Source organism: Micropterus dolomieu, linkage group LG19 (assembly GCF_021292245.1).
Source record: "Micropterus dolomieu isolate WLL.071019.BEF.003 ecotype Adirondacks linkage group LG19, ASM2129224v1, whole genome shotgun sequence".
Taxonomy (NCBI): Eukaryota; Metazoa; Chordata; class Actinopteri; order Centrarchiformes; family Centrarchidae; genus Micropterus; species Micropterus dolomieu.
This window is the reverse complement of record NC_060168.1, coordinates 27581182-27603055: the sequence shown is the minus strand read 5'-3', so window position 1 is coordinate 27603055 and position 21874 is coordinate 27581182. Positions and strand designations below refer to the sequence as shown.

The window sequence follows — 21874 nt, the reverse complement described above, 5'->3', positions numbered from 1 at the left end:
GCTGCATTGATTTGAAGGATAACAAGCTTGGCTTTGATATTCAACAAGAACATGTTCCTTTTGAAAGACATGTTTGAATTTAATATATTTGATCTACAGCACCTCATACTGCCAGAGGCGTATGTAATATGATAAATTTAATTATTTATATGCTACATTGCACCGCTACACTACACCTACAGAAGCAGCAAATGTATTTTTAGGTTAAAATTAATTGGTACTGTTTACTGTAATTTTATTGTTTTGAGTGCAATCCAATGGAGACAACGTTAAAACCCCTGCAGATTTATACGTTCAAAGACAAGGAACTGTTGTCTTTGATCGACGGGTTTATCTATAGCTTGCTCAGCTTCAAAGCATCCCATATTCATTTGCATGTTCATTATGTGCCTAAAATGGCCAATTACTCCATTAGAGGCATGTGCAGGGGACTGGGCCACGGATCCTGAACAATCATATGACAAATTAGCCAATTAAACATGTTTGATGTTCTTCCCCCCTGTAGTGCTGAATAAGAGGTTGACTGTGCAGAATAATGTCATTGATGTTCGCAAGAGGAATTTCTGAAAAAGATGAGAGTACTTATAATAATAACAAAAATTGAATAGATGTTGTCTTTCAAGTTACTTTTTCTTTTTTGCAAATACAGGGCTTAAAATTTTAATTTATTTAGCTACCCGTTTGTGCTGTCATCTAAAAAGTTTATATAAACCCTTTCAAACTCTTTAGACTATTGATTAATTGGCCAATTGAGTCCAGTTGCACGTGTGTTTACTTTCAGTGAAGGGGCTCCAAAACCATTTTTGATGGCAAGATGGCTTTCCATTAAAGTATTGGTTAAAAGCCCTTTTCATGAGCAAACCATTATCCTGCCTCCTCCCTCTCTTTTGTTTCCACCCAATTTCTCCATCCTGGATATCAAGCCTTTGAACAATTTGGTGAAATAAAAATGAACAATAGCTGGCAACATTGCTTGAAGCAGTGTGTTTGTGAGTAAGTCTAGGAAACAGAGATGGAGAGAAGAACAGAGTGTGGAGGGGGGGGGGGGGGGGGGGGGGGGGGGGGGGGGGGGGGGGGGGGTTGACTGGGTTGCAGTATTGTGGGCGTCTTCTAATATCAAAGTGTTGACTTCATTCTATTTATAGCGCAACCCATCTGACCCAGTGACGTGACAAATGTGTTGGATTTTCAGGTGCTGGTCAATGCAATAAAGTGAGAAATGGATTTCTTTTGAGGAAGAAAAGAGATAATGGAGACAAAAAACCTCTAGGTTTCATCTTTTCGGTAGGCCTGAGGAAAAACGTCTGCTCCAATTAGTGTACACATGACCAGCATATTTTATTTAAAAAAAAATGTATATATATATATATAAAAATATAAACAATGCTAGATTTTGAGCTTGAGATTTGAGTTTATATTATATTATGAGTAGTGTTAGTTAGTTAGTGTATGTTGCAAACTGGCAGGATGCAGAAGATGAATATTTTCCCAATTCCCACTAATATTATAGCTGTTTTGTGTCTCCTAATTAGGAAATTGCAGTAGTGAATGCTGATGTACAGTTTCAATATTCAGCACATACAGTGCAGTGCAAAGGCTCCTTTTGGATTTCAGTCTATCAGTTTGAATGAGAGTCTGTCAAAAGCAGTAATGACTGAGCTGGCTGCCAGTCCGACAGATTACTCCATACATCAGAAAACATTAAGATTCCTGACAAAACCATCAGCAAGAAAAATGCATGTTCTGGACACAGAAAAAATGCTTTACAGTCCAGCTGACCCGGACCTGTTTTTCCCTTCTTTCTGATGGTCATGGTAATCGCAATGCGCAAGAGTAATAATAATATGTTATATATATCTTGTACCAAAATGGCAGATCTTCAGGTATGCAAGGAAAATCCCTTATTACCTTCTCATTATTTACATTTTCATCTGCACACTATTAATTAGGAAATCTAGACGTTTGGAGATGTCATAATACTTTTAAAAAGACCTGTGTGGGTGCTGAAATAGTGGCAGGTGAATTTGTGACACGTTGTGTTTTTTTCCATCCCCATTTGTGAAACTGAATGTTTTATGACCCGATCAATAAAGGCTGTAGAGTATGCCACATCTGGGGCAGCAGATCTATAGGAATTCAAGTCTTTATGGTTCCCAGCTATGAGTCGAGTGGCTAGATAGATGATAATAGAGTCCTTTAACCTAATGCTGACCCCACTGTGGTATGAAAAGCAGGACTCAGGAGGCATTGTGATAATCAGTGTTACTGTCGGTCAGTATAAGTTTCTGCTTTATTCTCAGAATTGTAGACTGTGGGTTTGTGCTTGTGTCCATTAACACCTTTAATATAATACTAGGCAGTTTATAAAGCTGGAGAAAAAAATAGACATATGACAGACTGGAATTTTATACACGGAGTACAGAGGCTGAACTTCCAAAATAAACTCATGCTGAGTCAAAGAAGCAAACATCTTTTGAGTGCAAAAAAGCTCTCTAGGTGAAATGTAAATGTTGTTAGCCTCTTGCGGTCAGCAGAACAGCTAACTAGTACTCCACAGACCTATTTCCACATTATGCCAACACAGCAGGTTAGCAGAGGTCGCTTATCCCAGCAATTCACATCCACTGACTCCGGCTGACTAGCTAACCTTCACACACTGTAAACCAGTGTGACTACTACTCTGCTGAGCTTCCATCATATTAAGACACAAGATGTATTCTGTCATATTAACATATTAAGTGTTTAAATCAACCAGTGAGTAGTTTATGACCCAACTCTCAATCTAAGAAATTTTTTCATGTTTTGTAAAATCCCAGTCTGTGAACGTAGGGCCCAACTGTTGGAAAGAAAATATTCCACAGTCTGTATGCTGTATGCTAGTCCAAATATAGACTGCAGCAGTGTGTTGATTTGAGATGTCTGCCTAGGTGTGTTCAGCCCCTGGGTCACTGTCCTCTATCATGTCATCAACAAGACCCGCTACTAAAGGCGTAAGCTCTATGTAATGAACTCTACTGGGATCAGATTTAAGAGGTGAACAAAGCCTCCCTTCTTCTTCTCCAACTCTGACTTTCTATCTTGATCTACCTCTGTCTCGCTCTCTTTTGGGTGTGTGGTGGCATAAAATCTGGTCGAAAATTAGATTAAACCAATCTGCATATTGTAGAAAGTGTGTTTTCCTGAAAACTAAAACAAAAACAAACAATGCTTATAAATAAGTTAAACCTTAAAAAAAATTTTAAATCTGTTTTCATCCACAGCCTTGCTCACTTGCATAATGCATTTTAGTAATTTAATATGAGCTCCAGGTTACAACATTGCTATGCTGTAAATACAACACGACTCAATATGAGTCATATGTTTCCCATTCTCTTTTATTAAAAATTAATATGATCCATCAGAACATACAACACAGCTACCAGTACAAGGATCTTACAGAGTTAGAACAAAAGTCCAGTAAACTGAAAGTGGTCCAGTTTGGTTGTAGTGCAGTTTGATTTGGATGCTCCAAACACCTCTGGAGCCTTAGAAGATGAAGGTGGGAGGGGTGAGCAGAATGGGTGTGGTGAGGTTTGAGTAAAGTCTGCTGGATGATAATGATCCCCTTCAAGGTGAAAGAGGAGGGGGTGGAGCGTAATACATCAAAGATTAAGACATGAGGAAGAGCAGCGGCCCTGATGAGAGATGGGAGGGAGAGAATTACACCTGCATCCAAAGAGGAGACCGTAGTGACAGAGACTGAATGAAGGGAGGGAGTCTTTATTGAGCTGTTACCAAATTCCCAGAAAGTTACCAAGTTCTCAAACAAAGTTCCCCAAGAAACTGTTGTGTGGAGACGTCCCTCAACAGAAAAATCACTGCTTTGGTTGTTTGTTTACACACTGACAATGACCTTTGTTTACAGTTTCTGGATGAGTGACCTCTTGTGGCTGTACAGATATTGATTTGTTCTTTCTAATTTGCAAAGATATAGGTATCATGATGTTCATACATTGCTGCAAGACCTCTCACAAAGGAGGTTGGGATGTGTTTTTGGTGGGCGCATGTTGTTTATACTGTTAACATTTGAACATTATATCCTCTTCATTGTGAACACTGTACAGCTCTTTTCATTTAAAAAACATATGCATCAAATATATTTTGTAATGGTAAATTTCTGTTATTTGTGATTCTTGACTTATGTTGTACTTTTTATTTTCTCTTGCTGTTTATGCACCAAAATACCAAGGCAAATTCCTTGTATGTTTAAACCTACGTGGCAGTAAACTGATATCAAACGTCAGAGTTTGACTCCACAGTTCACATCCCTTCTCCTACTAACACTGGTTTCTTTGAACCATCAACCATAACTGTAACTAAGTAGTTTTAGTTACCTAAACTAGGTTGGGGGCGAGATAAAGAACACACAGGAGCACAATGCAAGTTCCACATAAAATAAATATCAATGAAAATAATAGTTAAATGATAACTATTACAGAGACTAAAACATTTAACTGGCATTAAAGGACCAGCTCTAAGCTGGTTTAAGATTGCTCTCAGTATATACATGTTAACGATCAGTCCTTCATGCACGCCAAAGTTAGTCATGGAGTTCCACAAGGGTTTGTTCTTGGACCAATCCAATTCACGTATATATTACGTATATATTCTTTTTTGAGACAATACTATTAAAAGTAAATACTCAATAAACTTTCATTGTTATGCATGTCTATCTATCAAGCCAAATGAAACCAATCAGTTAGCTAAACTTCAAGCATGTCTTAAGGATGTGAAACCTTGATGACTTGCAATTTTCTCATAATTAGATTTGGATAATTGTTTTATTTTTAAACCTAGGCCCTATTTTCACATTTTGTTGTTGAAATGCAGTAGATCTGATGGCTTCAGCCAGCAGCTGCAAAGTAATTCTTCGAGGTAATTGTGCCCGTCAAAATTACCACAAAAAGTGCTTATTTTTGCCACTGACTGGCTCAGACTGTTATACGAGGTGTCAAACAACATCATGGAACGGATCCCTACCAGTGACTCTTAGTGACACCCTTTGTTTTTAACAAGAAACAGAAGTCTTGTTCAAGGACCATTCTCACTCTGAACTCTCGTGAGAGGAGCTGCTAGCAAGACTTGATTTCCTATTTACCCAACACAACAGTCTCCTCTCTCCACCTCTAACTCACGTTTCCACCGTTGTCTTCCTGCAAAAACTCGTCATTCTTTCTGTAGAGAGATGAGAATGCACAAAACTTTGGGAGAGGGGTGATGTCTCCCATATCTTTTACATTCATTATCTAGAAAAGATAGCGGAGTTGTTGCTCATATGTTTTAGCCAAATGCTGCAAATCAATTTCAGTATGTTTCAAGTTGCTCAACCACTAACACTAACAACAATCACCCTTCTGTTTAGAGACCTGTTTGACTTTAAATGTCAAGCTGGCAGGTGAGAATGTGGTGTGGTGAAATTTGTCAGCAGGACAACATACTATAAAGGCAGACATAACAAAAAATATAAATATGAACATCCACAGCTCCATGACAGCTGGGCAAACTCCATCTACTGATGAGGATAATGCAATATGATTGAAAGACCTTGATCCCGAATAGCTATTAAATGGACCGTGTGGTAAGATTGTTTTCCCAGCTGCTGTTTCCAAGGCATTGAGCCTCAATGTTATATGTCTTTACTTTCCACTTTTATATAGATGCACACTCTTTAGCATGACAGTCAGAGACTGAAAGTTTTAATCTAAACTGTGGAATATTAGTAGAAGTCTGCTGTCTGTGCCTGGGGTCTGTTGTGAGTTTTACATTTGGATCATCCGGCCAGAGCGGCTGTGAGAAGTTTGCGGCCTTACTGCCCAGATATCCATTTCAGATTCAGTCAGGTGTTGCGGCAGTAACACCTCTAGTTGCTCTTAAAGATTGCAATCAGTGACCTCTGATTTGGGTAACCCAGTTGTCACGCTGTGCTGTCTTGATGTATTGTGAGCTGTGGCAGTACCTAGGGCCCTGAAGAAGGAGATGGAAAAGCTGGAGGAGGAGGTGTGGGGGCAGGCTCCACAGGGCAAAGATAGGACAGTTTCAGCGGAGTTGACTCCAGCTATCCTGCTGAGCCACCTTTTTCTTTACATAAATAAAACAGTAGTGCTTTTAAAGGGGCAGGTGTAGGTGGGTTCACTCATATTTATGGCTTCAGTGAACAGTGGACGGAATGGATGGAGAAAATATTCTTTTTCCTCATAGACTTTACCGTGTATTCTGAGAATGATTAGTGTATATTTTCTGCTCTGGATTCAAACTAAAACATAGATTAGAACAGTGAAATAAAGAGCAGAGAACTACATGGTGAAGAACAGTTCTGAGCAGTTTAAGTAACTTGTGATTATCCTAAGTGCCACCTAGATTTACACAATATTCAAAATGTTCTCCTACATGCTGATGTCACCTCCATTTCATAACTCACATTTCTGGCAAAATATTTGTAAAATATCTGCAGAATTACTCCCAAAGACCTGTAAACAGACATTGATGTTTAATATCATCCGTTGCCCCTTTAAAAAGGAATGCTAGTCCCTGAAAATGCTATTTTAAAAACCTTTTCTTGCCAAAGCAAGCTGTTCCAAAGCATTCTACAAACACTATTAATCACAACAATACATCCAATGCATTACCATCTTTTGTAACTTCAAAATGCTGAAAAATGGAGTGAAGCCTGATTTCTTCCAAGCTAAAGTGTAGCAGTAATTAAACAAGTTTACCAATGTGAGACAATGGCTATAGCTTGAACTTGCTTTGCATTTTAATAACAAAGCTTTTTACTCACAGTAGAGCAGCCTGCTGCTACTGTGTTGCTGCTATTGACAAATAGTTCAAATCAAATAAATCATCTGCCCCCAGTTGATATAGCGCATATGAGTACTCACTCTGACATGCATTGGGGACTTGACCTACACATTATATGAACAGTTGTGTAACCTGGCCAACCGCTTGCCACATATGGAGCCCATGTGGCCCTCACAAGCAAGGTCACTAAGCAGTCAAAGCCAGCAAATCTCAAATTCTGTATCTTTCATGTGCTATTACCAAACAGCGTTAAAACCAACACCTAGTATGAAAATACGACTACATTTTGACTAAAAGCCACTATGAAAAGATACTATTCCAAATATTTTTTTAAATCTTAAAAACTATTGAAAGTGATAGTGATATATTGAGTGTAAAAGCTCCTGTGAGTGGATAAAAATTTTACAGACTGACTCCATGCCACCCAATTCAGTTATATCAGCTGCTTTCTACAGGACCTATTGGCTCTGGAAAATGTTTTGTTTCAACCATGAATAATGTTGACAAAAGCAGAATTACACTAACGCCTTCCTCCAGTGAGAATCTTCAGTTAATAGTTCTATTACCACACTGGTACCCTTGAAGGGTGTTTACTTGGCTTGTAATTGGATGTAGTGAAAAGGACTGTGTTGTCATTAGTATGTTTTATAGATGAGCAGACTTCAGATGACAAGTAAAGGAACAATTTAAAAATGCACTGGAGAAAAATTTGATAATCAAGCTGCCTTTAGTCAAAGTATATTAAAGGGGACTGTCCATGGTTTAATAAAAATCCACCTCCTGTTTAACTGTCTTGAGGATGAAACTGGACATAGAAGGACTTTGGCTCTTTTTAGAGCAGTTTGTATGAAGGTCATACTGTTAACAGTGTTCAATGTGTGAAAAAACAGATACAGGAAACACTTGTCAGGCTTTTCTGAAAAAATCACACTTTTCCATCAAGTGTGCTAAATCCATGTGCCATAAGATGTATTAGGTGTGATGACATATACGAGACAAACACATTTGAAGTGAGCAGCTGCCATTATATGTTCTGCTTTCTGTTACACTGCTGAAATAACAATCATGCAAAACCATCCATTGCGTAAGTTATACATTTAACTGCTTTTCATTATTTATACATATGTTTTTAAGAATACTAATGCTATTAATCAATACACCTCCTAAAGTTATGATAAATGCCATATTATGGCCTTTGCCCATCATCTGCAGAACAGCGACCCCACACTAAAATCTCATAGCAGCCTACATGTCAACTCTCACTTTCTGTCAGACTCATGTTTAAAGGCAGAATGAGTAGGATTTTTAATTTGCCCAATGCTGTATATGACAATGTTGCTTTATCAGTTCTTCAGTGTTAGAAATAGTAATATTAGCTATCGTCAGGTACCAGCTTATTACAGACACTAGCACTGAGTCTCTGGCGATCAATTTACTATGTTGGTTTGGGTCTGCTTTGGTAACCGCTGTGGCTTGTGTGTTAGGTAGAAAATGATTCCAGCTGGGGACTTTAGCAGTTTATGGTTGGTGTCTTAATCCCTAAGCCACAGGTGCACACAGAGAAGCGTTTTCTAAACGTTTGTAGCCTGCCATCATGTTTCCCTGGTTTCTCCGTGTATAATGACCAAGCAGGAAAAACAAAACAGATGATTTGACAGACAATATGATGTTTAAATCTAGGCTTCTAAACTGATGATTCAAGTCATTAACATTTAGGGGTCGGCCCAAATTCGTGAGAAAGCATAACAGATAAAATCACTAAATTTGTTTTTGCTAGTCCATTACTTACCACTCCAGTTATATAGAGTAAGATGGCAGGTCGTTTCTAACGTGTCCCATACAGCTCAAAAGCAATTTAGGTTGTGTAGACTGCTACAGAACCCAAGTCTCAGTTTTACAAGACTGAGAATCCTAATCCTACTGGCCAAGCTAACCGCAGAGGATGGCAAGCACCGCAACAACCACAATGTTCATACTTTTTTGTTTTACACCACTCTGCGTGTTAAATTAACAAATTAACATTAGTGCTTCAGAAATTCCACAACGGTTCAAGGATGTATCACCATGGGATGTACCTGACCCGACTTTAAACTTGAAAGCCGTGAATGTTACTGTGGCTGTGTGTTGCTGTGTGGTGTTGTTTACTATTTGTTTTTAAGATTAGCTAACTTGCCATTAGAATAATGCGTGGCTAGCAGGCTCAGCGATGTTGGACTAATGTTGTAATACTGAGGGACAGTCGAGAGAAACTGTGAACATTAACCCTTATGCGAAGCTCATTAAATAACGAGCGTAGTATTAGGGGTGGGCAATATGGCAAAAATATCATATCACAGTTTATTTGAGGCAGGATCACGATTCACGATTTTCCTGTTGTTTTTTTATGACTATTTTGCAAGTTATTAGTTTAAAAAAATACTTTATTAATCAAATAAAATGTAGCCTAATGATTCATTTAAACAACAAGAACTGATTAATTTTGTTCTTATAACATTTTAAAGATATTAATATACATTTTTTGATTTGATTTTCTCATGAATGTGCTCTTTGCTTCTGCATATTTAAAAACACAAAGACAGGGAGGGACTTGTTGCAGATATTGATGGGCATGTAAATGCTCCGTATTTGTATAGTGCCTTTCTAGTCTTTTCGACTCAAAGCACTTTTACACTACATCTGCATTCACCATTCACTCACATTTATACACTGAGCCTAAGTGCTCAAACAGAAACTATCATTCACACACATTCATATTCGGGGTATCTTGCCCAAGGACACATGCAGTGCTTACCTTATCTTGCCTGCTGAGCGCGGTGTCGTTGCTCGCTTGGCTACGGTTCTGGGGCGCCGCTCACTGACGTTATCCTGACCTCAGTGCTTGAGTAGAAGTGTAACGTTAAACACAAAACAGTCCCCTGGTGCACAGAGTTCCCAGTCCGGGCTGATTCAGCTATGACCACTATGCTAACTGAGCAGCTAGTTAGCCACGGTCAGCGGTTACTTTAGCAACAAGTAGGCCTAACACTTTCTGTTCATCAGCAAACTCCGTAAATCCCAGATAGTTGAGGTAGAGCAGGTGGGGGACATGGGGAACATAAATGTTAATTTTATGAGGCCCAGGCAGCGAGGCAGCTGACTCGCGATGTTGACAGAGCAGCTGTCAACTGTGTGTATGAGCCATAGAACTAAAACTGATTGTGCATTGTAGCACAAGTAGTAATGATCTTTCTGAAAAGGCAGATCATGGAGACGTTTTAATCGTTCACGATCAAATATCGTAATATCGCCCACCCCTATGTAGTTTGTTAGATGCCTGCAACTGTTTTCATGTTGCTTTGTGGGGAACTTTAATTATAACGTTGCTACAGGGCAGTTGAAGGTAAAGATATAGCTGTGTGGAAATGACACGCTCAAACTACAGGAAATAGTTTGCTTGGCTATGTTGTTTACTTTGACTAGCAGCTAGCACCCAGCAGCTTGCTCGCTTAGACCATAAAGCTGCAAAAATGGCAGTAATACCGCATTCCTCGCTGTTGAGCCACAACAAATCTCCGCAGGGGGAATGACTTCATCGTGACAGCCCTAATCAGTAGATCTCGATTCGACTGAATAGATTGGACTGAAAATTTCAAGTAATTTCTGCTGAGTTGTTGCTAGTTTCTTAAAGGCCTGTTTTCACTAAGGCAAATCGGCTCAGTAAATGTAAGAGCGATAATAGTAGTCATTGTCTAATGGATGCTGACACTCCCCTGTGTAGACATGTACTGTTTGAATGCTTTGGGGTGTGGAGACTGTATGTAAGTGCGTGTGTGTGTGTGTGTGTGTGTGTGTGTAACAGTTGTGTGTGCAAGTGTTTGTGTACAGGCATGCGCCAGTGAGTGCTCCTTTGACGTTGCTGACCTTCATATCCCCTGGTTATGCCAGCAGCCATTTATCTTTTATTCATTCTGCCATTTGTGACCAAGGCAGCTTCTCTGGCACTGATGCTTGTCAAAACAGACCCTGTCCCATGATATGCAGCATGCTGCAGCCTGAACAGCATACAGCTGAGACAGTTTCCAGGGCAAGAATTAACCTTGTTGCTACCATTCCCAAGAATTCACCAACCACTGTCCCTGTTTCAACAGCCAAAGCAAATTGTATAATTCAGTAGACTCTCCATTGGTTTGCTATCTGCAGTGGCTGGTAGAAAAGACAAGCTTTTATATAATATTTCCCGTAGGTGTAATACTGGATTGAGAGCTGGTGACTGCAAAGTCTTAGCATATGATTCACATCATTTTCACATTCAAACCATTCAGTGAACTCTCGTGCCCTGTGTGGAAGCATTTGCATTTGTCGTGTTTCTCCACTCATTTATTCAGGTTTTTCCTTTGGATCCACAAACCAAAAAAGACTAATAACTGTTGCATCTCACCCTTTTCTCAGTCACAATACTAAATATTTCAATACCAGAAAATAGAGTATTTGCACCTTGGGACTTTACAAGGTCACACAGAATTGAAATGAAAATGACTTGATAGCCTCTGTGGAAGGCCTTTGATTTTACTGACAGAGTGTTAAAAGAACGTCTCTCAGCCTCTTATACCCAAATGATGGTTAACGTCAAGATTGCAACAAGCATCTCATTTAAATTCTTGCTGATTGCTCAAGTTGTTTCGCTGAATAAATGCTGGAAGAATTTTAAAAACAAGAATGAGATTCCATGCATCTAATAATGACATGTCATTGGTTTCTGGGGTCGCTCTGATTCCGCTTAACTAGTCATCAGCTCTCAGCCAGCACCCAGTTATACTGAGTGGAGATCTCATTACTGCACTGACTAAATCGTTCTCGCCTGATCATCCCCAATAAAGTTCATTTTTCTCGCAGAAGACTCCATGCAGCAGCTATTATTCCATATTTTTCCCAAGTAGGTGATTACACCATTTGATATGGCAGAGATGTCACCTTCCTCCCAGGGGATTTGAAAAGCATCTCAGTGAACAACAAAGTTTTTCTTGTGGGTTGGTTGACATCAGCTAATATAACTGTTATTAGAGGAGAAACACTTCCAGATCTAACAATGAGAAGTTGATATGACATGTGTCAAACGCTAGTTCTAGTCATTATTTTCTCTTTCCTTGACTCTACTCTGCTAAACCTTTTCATGTAGTTGACTTCTTTGATCTAGAGCCTTTGATGGCGGATTGTAAATACAACACCATCATGTTTTCTGTTGCTGTCATGGTTAGCTCTTGACACCTGTGTGATGGATTTGTTCGTCAGTTTCTTTGTGTTGACGGGGTTGATGCTTTCTTAGTGTGAGGCAGTGAAATGCTGCATGACTGTCACTGCGTGTGCTCCCCTTGGGAAAATAATCCTTAGCATTTGTTATTGTGATGCAGACAATCATAGACACGCTCAGATTTGGGTTTTGCTGAATATAAACAGTAGCTTATTGTTTAATAATGTGAGTCTTCAGGGGGATTCTAGTTTTCACAGGTACTAATTGGCTGAGATTTCAAACATTGCATCCAATTTTATGAATCATAAGTTCAATGTTTTTAATCATGCACCTTTTTCAGCCCCTGGGAATAATTTAAGTATTTATGAAATATCTGTTTTTAGACATCTCCATAACATTTAAATGATAATATTGTGTAATCAAAACAAATGTTCCCTCCTTCTCCTAACCATTCTGCTTCTACCTTTATTTTCCTTCACAGACGATAACTGCAGACTGAGCGACTACCGTCGGCTTAAAACCAAGATTCTGGATTTGCATGACAAACGATACGTGGGGTCTAACATCCATGGGGCCCACACGGACAGCATGGCTGCCAGGAAGCAACTGGTTGATATGATGTTCAAACGCTTTGATGCAGATAACAATGGTCAAATAGATGCCAGCGAACTCTCACAGGTAAGGATATTGAACAAAAGATGAGCTTTAATACACAATATGAGATCTACTTTAAATAAACAACAACACATACTTCACTCAGTTAATTACTTTCATAAAGATAAAATGCAATAACTTAACCTTGACTAAAGTAAACACTGAGCTTATGAGATTTTTGAAAATGTATTTCAGTACAGGAGACATTTAATTGTCAGTTTTTCCCCACTAAAAAGCTGTTTAGCATTTTGTAACTGCACTTTCATTTTCAAGACACCCCATAGCACCTCTTAAGTCTATCAAACTGCAGAGTCATTTTTATGTAAATAAACATCGAAAAGGAGACTACAGATTAACAAACCATCAGTGTGCTCAGGCGCCTTGATGTCTGCCATAATTGTGTCCATTTTACTCCTTTTACCCTTCCCTCTGGTAGCTGTGGTGGGTAGCTCTAGGTAAATCTTTTGAAAAGCAATGTGGGTCAAAGGCTCCTTGTGCTCATGGGAGGCTGCCGCCTTTGACCAGCGCTGCCAAGAGGGATGGTTGTAAAAAGAGCTTTTTGTGGCTTCCATGAGGAACAAAGATATTCTGTGCATAACAAATAAAGTCTACCAATACCTGAGGAATGATTTAATATAAAAGATATTTAAATGATTGAAAGGGTAAGCAACCTGCGGTGGTTTCAGAACCATGAAATCAGATGCTGTTCTTAGGTCAGTTTCCTGCGGCTCCAGCAGGATATCCCATCTGTACAGGGGTCACCTTGGTTAGCTTAGTCAGTGCCCTATTGGCCGATGGGGAACATCTTGTTAGATTCATTTGAATATATTTGAGTGTTTTGACTTCAAGGCTTCTAAAAATGCCACAAGAATAGTGATTTTTTTTTCATATTTTCATATTATTTACATATTTTTACATCTTTTTACATTTATATGGCACCCTGTGCCGGCATTAGAGAAATCAATTCTTAGTGACTGAAATGCATAGTCAACAAACCATGTTGTGCTGTGTTTTATGGAATAATATTGTCAGTATGCTCTGAATGTGAATTTTAACATGCCCTGTAAACCTAATATTACTGTGGGCAGAAACCTCTTGGTGATGCCATTTATTTTATTCCTGCCCAAACGGTACCACTCCACCTCTCCCTAGGTGTTTGAATGACACAAGCTAGTCAGTAATAATTAACATCCAGATGGAGAAGCTCCTTTCAGGGGCTCCTCAAGGGCTGCTTTTAGCCCTCCTCCCCTTTTCATCCTTGACACATATGTGAATGTTGGCTGCATATCTGGAATAGTTTGAAATAAAAATATCAGTGGATTACAGGTGGTCCTTGTGGGTTTTTCAGTTGTTTTTTTGTATGCATACATTCATGGCCCTCTCTGTCTTTGTGATACACTTAGTTGTATTAGTTCAATAACTTGGTTATTTATGTCCTTCAGCTTCAAATTCAAGATTATGGATAATATCGTTGTTCGGTCATACCCAAACTACAGGCCTGTTTTGCTGCAGTGACAGGAAACTTTACACACATCTGCAGCCTAAATATGTTGAGAAAACATTTGAGCTTCTGCATGCTTTCATCAAAATTTCTGCCTAATAAATAATTGCACGATAACTATCAGAACAAAATAGCAATCAGTCTTATAAATGACTTAAAAAACTAAGGCAGTTGTGGGTTGACAGTGCCTCAACATAATGGTGCCAAATCTTATTATGAATTGGGTCTTTAATGAGTTTTTGTGTTAATATATTAACTGCTCTCTTAGAATGTAATTTCAGATTAATTGATAGCTCGGAAAAGCTTTTCTCTTCAAAAGATGTAAGTTTTAAATATACAGAATACTTAAAGGTTCAGATTCACTTATGCTGATGATACATGGAGCAACTTTTAGAGCAATGGTGCTGGGCAATGTTGCCATCAATGGTAATGAGTAAAGATTACTACCGTAATCCCATTCCCCACCACTGTGCCACCTACCGCGCCCCGCTGCTATCCGTTCAAAACATAGTCGGACTTGCCACCAGCAAGATTGCCCAGCAACATTGCTCAAAAAGTTGCCCCATGTATCATCAGCTTTACATGGCATCGTCAGGGCAATCTGCATGTTTTGTTAACCTCGGTTGCTTGAGCTAGAACTGCATAGTTTTGCATTATTGACAAAAGATAAACATGAAAGAAGACAAGAGATTTATGCAAATTGAATTTTGGTGTAAAAAGCCCTCAAAAAGAGCACTGCACAAACAAATTACTCTCTTATACGCGGTTTAAAGTACAAAACCATGACTGCCACTCTCGTGCCCTAAAGCGCCCTATCATTGGTGCATTCTCTCATCTCATTGGAAATTCTAGGAGGGAAATCCCTCAGCCTGGCTTACTTGACTTGCTAGTCTGAATATAAAAGGAGACACAGGGAGCAATTGTCCCTGCCCTTTTAGTTGTGGGTGCCCTTTTAAAATGGCAAATCAAATCTTATTTTTTCGTTGCCCAAATCTATCATTTGTCCCAAGACAGAATGCCTGAAATATTAGCTTTTAGCAAAAAAGTTGTGAAAAGAATGTTTGTTGTTGTAACACTGTTACAAAAATAAAAAACAAAATGCAACAAAAACATAAGGGATAAAGATGGCAAAGATTATGTCGTTATTGTCTTGTGTTTCTAATCTTTGTCTGATTTTGCACTTTTAAAAGTATTTTTAAAAACTTCTTACTATCTTAAAAAGACATTGTTTTAATAATGGTCTATTAAAAAATACATTTTCAAGGCCATAGCTTTTGGAAAGATTCCTCTTTTTGAACTTGCGACCCCTGCTCACACTCAGATCATGGCAAATTAAGTCCTCATATAGACCAAAATATGTATAATGAAAGAGCAAATCTTTGAAAATACTAATTCCTTAAAGACAAAAATAATTTCATCTGTCTGTCTACAGGACTACAAGTTCTGCAGTATAGTAGACCCTCAACATCCTCTTACCAATGCGTAGGATTTTGCCGGATGAAGCTCTGATACAAATTTCTGTTAGGCTTGGGCGATGTCTACAAAATTTCCATCGGACGATGTCTACATTGAAACATCGGGATGCGCTTGCGCACGGGGGGGGGGTGGCGGGTGGAAAAATGCGGAAAAAGACGAGTTCTGTGTCTTTTAGGGTTAGACTTTATAAAACGTGCTGCTGATGAACAAAGTGAAGTAGACGGGCGGGGGGGAGCCGTGATTAAAACCTGCTGGTTTAATGTGAAAAATGTAGATTTTTTTTTTGCCGGAGGGGGGCGGGGTTTTACAATCACAGTGCCTGCTCAACCATCGCCCATCTGTCAGCCATCGCCGATGGACGATGGCCTCTTCTATCAGCCCAACCCTAATTTCTGTGCTACCTGAATAGGTCAGCTATAATTACTGAAATTAGTCTAAAATGTTATTAGATCATAAAAATGTATTGTAACTGCTAATTGGGAGAAAAGTGTTCTATCTGACTAACCGTGTAGATTAAGCTTTGATTTGAAATGCACAGAAGCTGCATTCTCAATAAACATTACAGCTGGTTATCCCGTCAATGATGTGTCTCGGTTCATTTAGCTCACATTGTCTGCTGAAAATCAGTGAACATGTCCGTGGCCCTCCTTTTAAAGTGGTTGAATAGTCGCTCACTACAGAAAATGTGAAGTAACCAGATGAATCAAAAGTTTGTTTGTGGGGAGAAGCCAAGGCCATGTCATGAAATATGTAAGAGATGGAGTCATAGGCTTTGATGCTTTAACTCTAACGGCAGCACCCTAACAAATCTCTCAAAGACCATCTAGATTACTCCAAGCCAGAAAGAATGACCAGAGAGACAAGAATATTGTTGAGTAATGCCTTTCTTCCCGAGGAATCTTGATAGCATTTTAAGTAATCACTTCTCACTAGCTCAGTTTTGGTTTGGTTTAGATGAAGATCAACTATAAATGACAAAATGACCACAAGAAAGACATTTTGCGGAGGAGATAAAATAATTTTACATGCGGAAGACAAAAGCAGCTGTTTTGTTGTGTGCGCCACAGTTATTTATTTTTAGGATACACTAAGGATATGCTATTACAGGTGACTCCTAAATTTTGGGTAAGTTCTCTGGGAAGGGAAGTACACTGATCCAATGGATGAGGGATGATGTATAAAGCTGTCCCTTGTGATCAGCATTTTGACAGCTGATGTAGTATGATGGATGTTTTACTGCCAGGACCATGCAGAGGGTGTTGAATAGTATCATGCTTTAGCAGGATCTGCACAGTGTTTGGGGCCCTTTCGCCATCTATTGTGACAAAACTTCAGTGACTCGTAGTTTGGCTATGGTAAACTGACAGCTGTGTGTGTGTGTTTCATCAATTTTGACAGTCAACACAAAGTTTACATTGGGCATGCAATGTTGAGATTATATCCAAACTTTTTATAGACTGTTGATTAAGTAAGTAAACACAGTACATTTACTCTGTGCTGTACTTCAGTACTTTATTTTTGGGGTAAAATGTGTAAGGTTTGGTCAGAATTTTGGTTGAAAACATATACAAAAAATGAAACTCACATCATCAACAGAATATAAAGAAGGAACAGTTCTGACATCATCCCAAAGACGTGTATGTATTATGTTGGAGAGGTTTACTGAAATTAGCTACTATACTTGCTAATACTGCCCCCCAGTTTGTCCAGACATGTTGCGAGGAATTACACATTGTACCTTTTTAATGCTATGTTTCAGAGGTTAATGTTTTACCTTTTTAAAATGTATTAGGATACACTTCAACACTTCCACATAGCTGTCTTCATCAAGGTTCAGACACAACACTGAACACAATATTAATATGTGTGTTACAGACAGACAAAATCATACTTCATAGTTTTGGTCTGTGTTTTCTGGCACCCTGGGATGCTTAAAGATGGGACAAGGGTGTTGCAGGATTTGTTCATTTCTTTTATTATTGTAAATTTCACCACAAACATTTAGCAACATTATTACTACATTTACGTCAACGACACTGTTGTATTGAGGTTTCAAACATCAAAACAGAAGAAATAAACATGAAAATCCCCATATTTAAACTAATGCTGTTTTATTGGGCTCTACATAAATGAGAACAACCTACTGCTCAACATCAGCAAAACCAAGGAGCTGATCTTGAATTTTAGGAAAAACGAGGCAAAGACACACGCTCCTGTCTATCAGTGGAGGTCATGTTTATGTTTAGGCAACAGTAGCACTGGTTAAGATTATGAAAAGATCATGGTTTTGGTTTCTTGTTAAGAAACATGTTGTTTGTTGTGCTTCAATCCCTGTGGATTTATTCTGTATAAGAACAGACCATGATCTTTCCCTAATGTTAACCAAGTGCTGTCAGCAGTGGTGGACAGTGATTAAGTATATTTACTCAAGTACTGTACTTGAGTAAAAATTTGAGGTACTTGTACTTTCCTTGAATATTTTCTTTTCATGTCGCTTTCTACTTCTACTCCACTACATCTCAGAGGGAGATATTGTACTTTATACTTTGCTACATTTATCTGACAGCTTTAGTTACAAGTTACTTTATAGATTAAGCTCCCCTTCCACAATTACAACTGTAAAAAAATGCTTTTACATTAATGTATAAGGAATGAAATTTTTTCTTTCTGCAATTAGTACTTTTAATACTTTAATTATATTTTCCTGATTATGCTTACATACTTTTACATTTGTCACATTTTCTGAATACACACATATAACTGAGTAACTTGAATTATTATGGAAATGGCAACATGTTTATAATGAATACAATTGTTCAATAAGTAGGAAAGTTTGCCTACTGTATTTTTAAATTCTGTTTGTCAATGTCAGCAACCCCCGACAAACATAACCATACTAATAGCATATTTCATTTTTGATACTTAAGTATTTTTAAATGCAGGTACTTTTGTACTTTGACTTTGAAGTAGAAATTAAATTTAAATTGAAGACTTCTACTTTTAGTGGATTAATATTTAGCTAGGGTGACAAGTACACGATTTGTGTACTTCGTCCACTATTGGCTATCAGTGCCTAAACATAACCATGAAAAGATTTACCAGTGCTGTAGTTGTTAATAAACTGTATTATATTGCAAGATTGAATTTAGGTTGAAAATAAATGAAATGCATTGTCAGTGAGCATATCACTAATTAGTATCAACATTTTTTAAGCTTGTTATTTAACAACATATCCTCCTCATGTTGATTAAAAAAAGTAATATACGTAAATATATTTGCTTTTGCAGATTAGTTGTACATAATTGTAATTTCTAGGAGACAGGGTTGGAAAAATGAAGAACCAAAAAGTATTGTCAAGTTTCTTTAACTGAACATCAATGCATTCTCATTGAAGGTCATCAAGCAAGAAGGTCTGTCCAAGGATGTCTCAGAGTGCACATTGTTTGACCTGCTGAAGTACAACGACGTGAATGATGATGAACACCTGACAAAAGAAGAGTTTTACACAGCTTTTGGTGAGTCCAAAGTTAGTTTAGTGAAATGTTTTGCCATTGGAAAAACACATTACAGGTTTTCCAAGGCTAAAAAACCATAACACTGACCCTGAAGGAAGGTTGCGGCAGCAGATTTTGTGCCCATATTTTCCTTTTGTATCATCTGAGAAAATGGTTAATTAAAATTCACTTGAACAATAATGCAATAATTGTGGTTAAACTGGTAACTTGAAACCATAGAAACATAGAAAGGTCATAACCTTATTCTTTATTATATTCACGAACATGCTTCTCTTCCTACTGCTTTTATTAGAATAAAAACTGAACCATCTATCTAAAAATGTATAAACTTTATGTGCTCTAAGTTTTTAAATCTGAGTAGCAGCTAACTTGTTCTTCTCTGTTGCATTTTCTTGGTACACATGGATCATTACAAATTTATGATAGTGATAAACTTGGAGTAGTGTTGGATATCTTACCAAAGGTTTACTTACTCTGAGCTCTAGAGTATTGCTGCGTTGTCTTTTTGGTCCACCTGGGTAAATGGATAAAGGTGTTCAACATGGAAATGGTGCCAAAGGAAGCAAGTCAAGACTACTTTACTGCGAAACAGTAGTTTAAACCATATCCTCCCTCATTAGGCAACATAATGATGACGGGTACTGAGTCACACCAACACATGTGCACAAGTTTCCTTCTTTTGTTTCCTCTTCTTTCTCTCTTTCACGGTTTCTCCCTGTCTGACATTTTCAGTCAGCTCAATATCCTCTGACAGAATATCCTCTGACATTTGGCTGGCTTGACACATTTAGCAGTGGAAGAGAATTCATAATCAACCTTCATCTCATCAGCCCTTTTGTATTTAAAGCATTTCTTGGAGCAGACAAAGTCACGAGAGCAAATGTCAAACTGAAGGAGTCTCATCTTGTCTACTAATCTCCACATCATACGTGAATGTGTGGGAGCAAACCCCTTCTGGCAAATCACGAAAAGAAAGTAACCCCAGTCAATCTGGGGAGAGCTGCTTTTCCTTGAAGAGTTGAGTTGCTCTAACTCCAACTACTTCCTCTTCAGTTTTCAGATCTTTTTTTTTTTGCAAGCTCCAGCTTAACTTCTCACAAAGAAATTGGATATTTAATGTTAAATCTCCCCCTCTTTGGTGGAGTTTCTTTTAACCTATTTTACTCCTCTCTTTTACTTCTGCTTTTCCATTCTTTATCCTTACGTGCCTCTTAATATTGTTATTTAGCAACAATGGATAGATTACCAAATATATAAATTACAGCTTGCATAAGGTATTTACTCAATCTCTTGACTGGGGATTGCTCATATATTCAGGTTACGTGTGTGTGTGTGTGTGTGTTGTAGTAATAATAATAATAATAATGTGCTGGGTACTAAAGATGGGTAACAAATGAAAGGAAAAACCAGTATAGAGTCAGGCCCCACGAGGCTCCAGAACAGCTTCAGGGCTCCTCGCAAGTCTGTGGACCTTTTAGTGGAAGGATGAACACTGTTCCTTCACAAGATATTCCCACATTTACAACCTATATTTAATGAGGTCTCCTTATTTAGATCAAAATCTCTTTACAAGAGAGACGTGAGGACAGCAGATGGAAAGAAAAACAAATATAGCCAGATATAACAAAAGGACATATAACATCAGAGACTGTTACAGACATCGCTAAGTCGGGATGAAACGGTATGAAAATTTCATATCACGATTATAGTGACCAAAATTATCACGGTATTGTAAAAATGTGCCAAAAAATATTAAAATGTACTGATACACATACTGAAACCATTTCAACAAGTTTTATATTGAAAACTACAAATACAATTGCCGTTTTGTTTGCATAAAAAATAAAATAACAGCAAATACCTTTTGTAAACATATGATAATCAAAGTGTGCATTATTAAGATTTTATATTATATAGGTACTACAATGACCCCCTGGACAATTACATGAAAACAAATAAGTCTTTAGAACACAGTGATAGTAACTGCAATGAGCCCAAAAGCTGACATAAATACAGAGGAGTCTGTAGCATTTTGAGATATGCTGGTTGGTTGACTAAACTACACTGCTCAAAAAAATAAAGGGAACACTAAAATAACACATCCTAGATCTGAATGAATACAATAATCTCATTAAATACTCCTTTCTTTACATAGTTGAATGTGCGGACAACAAAATCACACAAAAATTATCAATGGAAATCAAATTTATCAACCCATGGAGGTCTGGATTTGGAGTCACACTCAAAATCCAAGTGGAAAACCACACTACAGGCCGATCCAACTTTGATGTAATGTCCTTAAAACAAGTCAAAATGAGGCTCAGTAGTGTGTGTGGCCTCCACGTGCCTGTATGACCTCCCTACAACGCCTGGGCATGCTCCTGATGAGGTGGCGGATGGTCTCCTGAGGGATCTCCTCCCAGACCTGGACTAAAGCATCCGCCAACTCCTGGACAGTCTGCGGTGCAACGTGGCGTTGGTGGTTGGAGCGAGACATGATGTCCCAGATGTGCTCAACTGGATTCAGGTCTGGGGAACGGGCGGGCCAGTCCATAGCATCAATGCCTTCCTTTTGCAGGAACTGCTGACACACTCCAGCCACATGAGGTCTAGCATTGTCTTGCATTAGGAGGAACCCAGGGCCAACCGCACCAGCATATGGTC

General features: G+C 38.4%; 1 protein-coding gene across 1 annotated transcript in view; it reads left to right on the top strand.

The window, feature by feature from the left end:
- fstl5 (follistatin-like 5) overlaps window positions 1-21874 on the top strand; it is a 100190-nt gene that overhangs the window by 20828 nt on the left and 57488 nt on the right. Inside the window, exons 3-4 of the mRNA XM_046030004.1 lie at window positions 12546-12742; window positions 19090-19265. Coding sequence (XP_045885960.1) covers window positions 12546-12742; window positions 19090-19265 — 373 coding nt within the window. The remainder of the gene's footprint in view (window positions 1-12545; window positions 12743-19089; window positions 19266-21874) is intronic.